Source organism: Peromyscus leucopus, chromosome 7 (genome assembly GCF_004664715.2).
Source record: "Peromyscus leucopus breed LL Stock chromosome 7, UCI_PerLeu_2.1, whole genome shotgun sequence".
NCBI classification, from domain to species: domain Eukaryota; kingdom Metazoa; phylum Chordata; class Mammalia; order Rodentia; family Cricetidae; genus Peromyscus; species Peromyscus leucopus.
Window position 1 is genome coordinate 88,393,564 of NC_051069.1, and position 2,825 is coordinate 88,396,388.

The 2,825-nt window shown below is 55.9% G+C and overlaps 1 protein-coding gene across 1 annotated transcript; it reads right to left on the reverse strand.

The window, feature by feature from the left end:
• Positions 1-526: 526 nt before the first annotated feature.
• Sox14 (SRY-box transcription factor 14) lies at positions 527-2,583 on the reverse strand. Its single transcript, XM_028869994.2, has one exon. The coding sequence runs from the start codon at positions 2,075-2,077 to the stop codon at positions 1,355-1,357; it is 723 nt and encodes a 240-aa protein (XP_028725827.1). The 5' UTR covers positions 2,078-2,583; the 3' UTR covers positions 527-1,354.
• Positions 2,584-2,825: the final 242 nt, after the last annotated feature.

The window sequence follows — 2,825 nt, forward strand, 5'->3', positions numbered from 1 at the left end:
AGTCTGGGGTCCCAGATTCTCAGGAGACCTGACTGCAAACACTAAACAAAACCAAGTCTTCCCCTTCTCATACCATGCCCTGAACTTAAGCACCCATACACATAGCCTTGCAGTCTGCTCCAAGAGTGCATCTTGTTCCCTCCAAGACTGCTACTTTCAGTCTTGAGAGCGCAGTTTTTAAAAAGCAAACCCACCCAGGACTCAGGAGGTCCCATCTTTTCGTGAGCTCACTCCCTGCCGGAAGTGGTTTGACCCGCGTTATGAAGATTGAAGGTAAGGCTCGGCATCCGGGGATTGACAGCTTTGTCAAGACTCTAAAGGCGAAACTCAGATTATCAGGGAGCAATCCAGATAGATCCCAGACTCAAGGCCCCTCTACAGGTCACAGGTCATCAGGTTCTGCCAGGGCAGGACCACGCCAGCCAGCCTTCCCTGCTTCATTCAGCCCCTTTAGGTCTCTGAGCTGGGAGGAAGGACTCCTTGAACCTAAGCCTCCTAACTTGATTTTATGCACATCAAAGGTGACTTTTTGCAATGACAGATTGTCTTTATTCAAAACGTCTTTGTTCAACAAATGAACAGAGAAACGAGGTAAAATCCTTCTAGGTACATTTCCAAGACATTGTCAAAACATTTATGACCATGTAGGATGTTTTTATTATTTTAAGTTTTCGTTCACTTTCTACTTCCTGACTTCATAACCTGACATTCTGTCTAAAAGTAAACTTAGATGTCTAGGAGCACTGCGTTACACAAAGTGAAAAGCCATGTGGGTTCTTTTTGTTTTCTCTGTATCGAAGCAAACACGACCATAGTATGGTTTTAAACAGAAAGGTTTTCCTTCCTGAAGTTTTAAACTTTTAAGCCTTTCTCCCCCGCAACACAGGAAGAGCAAATGGTACCTAGCTGTGTCTGATGGCACAGCACCGAGACTCAGCTCTTTTCTTCAGTGGGAAAGGAAAAATATATATACGCATATTCTAGATATAATACCAGGATCTGGGAGTTCCGAGTCCAAAGCCTATCCGAGGAGAGTGAGGGGCACGTAAATAAAGCAAAACTGCCTACTTCTTTTTGTCCAAAGGGGTTACAGTCGGAGACTTGCTTTGGGAGAGTCGAGAGAGGGGCAGATGTGTAGCTGTCTTAATGTTTGGAAATTTCGGGCACGAGTCTGTGCCTTGGGTCCAGGAGCACGGCCCCTCCCTTCCCCCCGGAAGAGCGAGGCAGAGTCTAGGGTGGGCAAGGGGCAGCGGCAGGCCTGACCCAGAGACATTTGCAGGCCAGACTAGGCGCAAGCGAAAGGATGCAGATCTCTGCTTCCATGCCACCCTTCACGTCCGGGCCAAGCTGGGGGTTACATGGCCGTAGCGTGGGCTGACGAATAAGGGTCTATGCCAGTCTTGGTCATGCCTGGGAAGAGGATGTAGGCGACAGGGGGCTGCAGGGTGGAGGCAGACCAGGCAGTACAGTTACAGGGCACCACATAGCCCGGGTTGGTGGGGGACGGGTGCGTGTGCGTGTGCTGGCTGGGGCAGCTGAGACTGCCGAAGGCGCCGTTCTGATAGCCCAGGGTGGACGCGTAGGGCAGCGCGCTGGTGGCCAACGTGTGGGGCACTTCACCCATCTTCTGGATGGCACTGGAGCTAAACTGCGCAGGGTCCAGCAGGGAGTAAGGCGCCGAGGCCGGCGGCAAGAAGGCCCGGGCTTTCTCGGGCGCGCTCAGAAGGCCGTCGGAAGCCCCCACGGGCAGGCCGGCTGCCTTGAGCGGGTCCGTGTCGCCCAGGTAGGGCAAGGGGAAGACATACCTGTCTTTCTTGAGTAGGTTCTTGGGCTTGCGCCTTGGCCGGTACTTGTAGTCGGGGTGCTCCTTCATGTGCTGGGCGCGCAGCCGTTTGGCTTCGTCGATGTAAGGCCGCTTCTCTGCCTCGGACAGGAGCTTCCATTCGGCGCCTAGGCGTTTGCTGATCTCCGAGTTGTGCATCTTGGGGTTTTCCTGGGCCATCTTGCGCCGCTGGCCCCGGGACCAAACCATGAAGGCATTCATGGGCCGCTTGATGTGGTCTGAAGGTTTGGACATGGTCCCGGCAAGGCGGGCGGGGGCGGGGAATGCAGGGGCTCTGCGGGAGAGCTTGGGCGCGGTTGGCCGTCTGTCTTTCTGTCCGTCCCGAGCTCGGGACTCTGAACTCCCCTCTTCTCGGAGCCGCGGAAGGGGAGTCAGAGAGAAGAGCTGACCCTGCAAAGTTTTCAACTGATCATGCCAGTCCCAGCACCCAGGCAGCCCCCAAGGGGCCGAAGGGTAGGAAGGGCAGCGGGGATGAGAGGGCGTTCGGCCTGGAGTCTGTAGGCACCAGAGATTGGGGCCCAAGTGCCAGAGTCTTGGGATTAAGTGGCTAGGTAATTTTCTGGCGAGGGCAGGAGGCTCCTCCTTCTCTCCCTCTTCACCTTCGCCTTCTCTCCTTTCCGTCTTTCCCCTGGCTTCTCTGGCCGTGGCTTCCCCCCTCCTGTGGCTTTCCGGGCGCTGCTTTGCCACGCACTGCACCTGGCTGAGAATGCGGGGAGGCTGGTGAACTGCAGCCAAAAGCGGCGAAGTTCAAAGGCGAGGTGGGCCGGGACCGCACGCACTCTGACATAAGCGCGGGGCGGCGACTCCCCAACCTGGGCGCCAATCAGCAGCAGGGAAGGCGGGGGAGGGGGGGCGCACCTGCCAACTCGCAAGTAGTGGAAACCAGAGCATCCCTGATGGGGGCGGGGAGAGGTATGAGGGACACAGAGACCGCCACCGAACAGAGGCTAGCTCTGGACTGGGGACTGGGGCTTTACATTGT

Excerpts from the sequence above, each read along its gene's own strand:
- Sox14 (XM_028869994.2), bottom strand. The coding sequence starts at position 2,077 with ATGTCCAAACCTTCAGACCACATCAAGCGGCCCATGAATGCCTTCATG.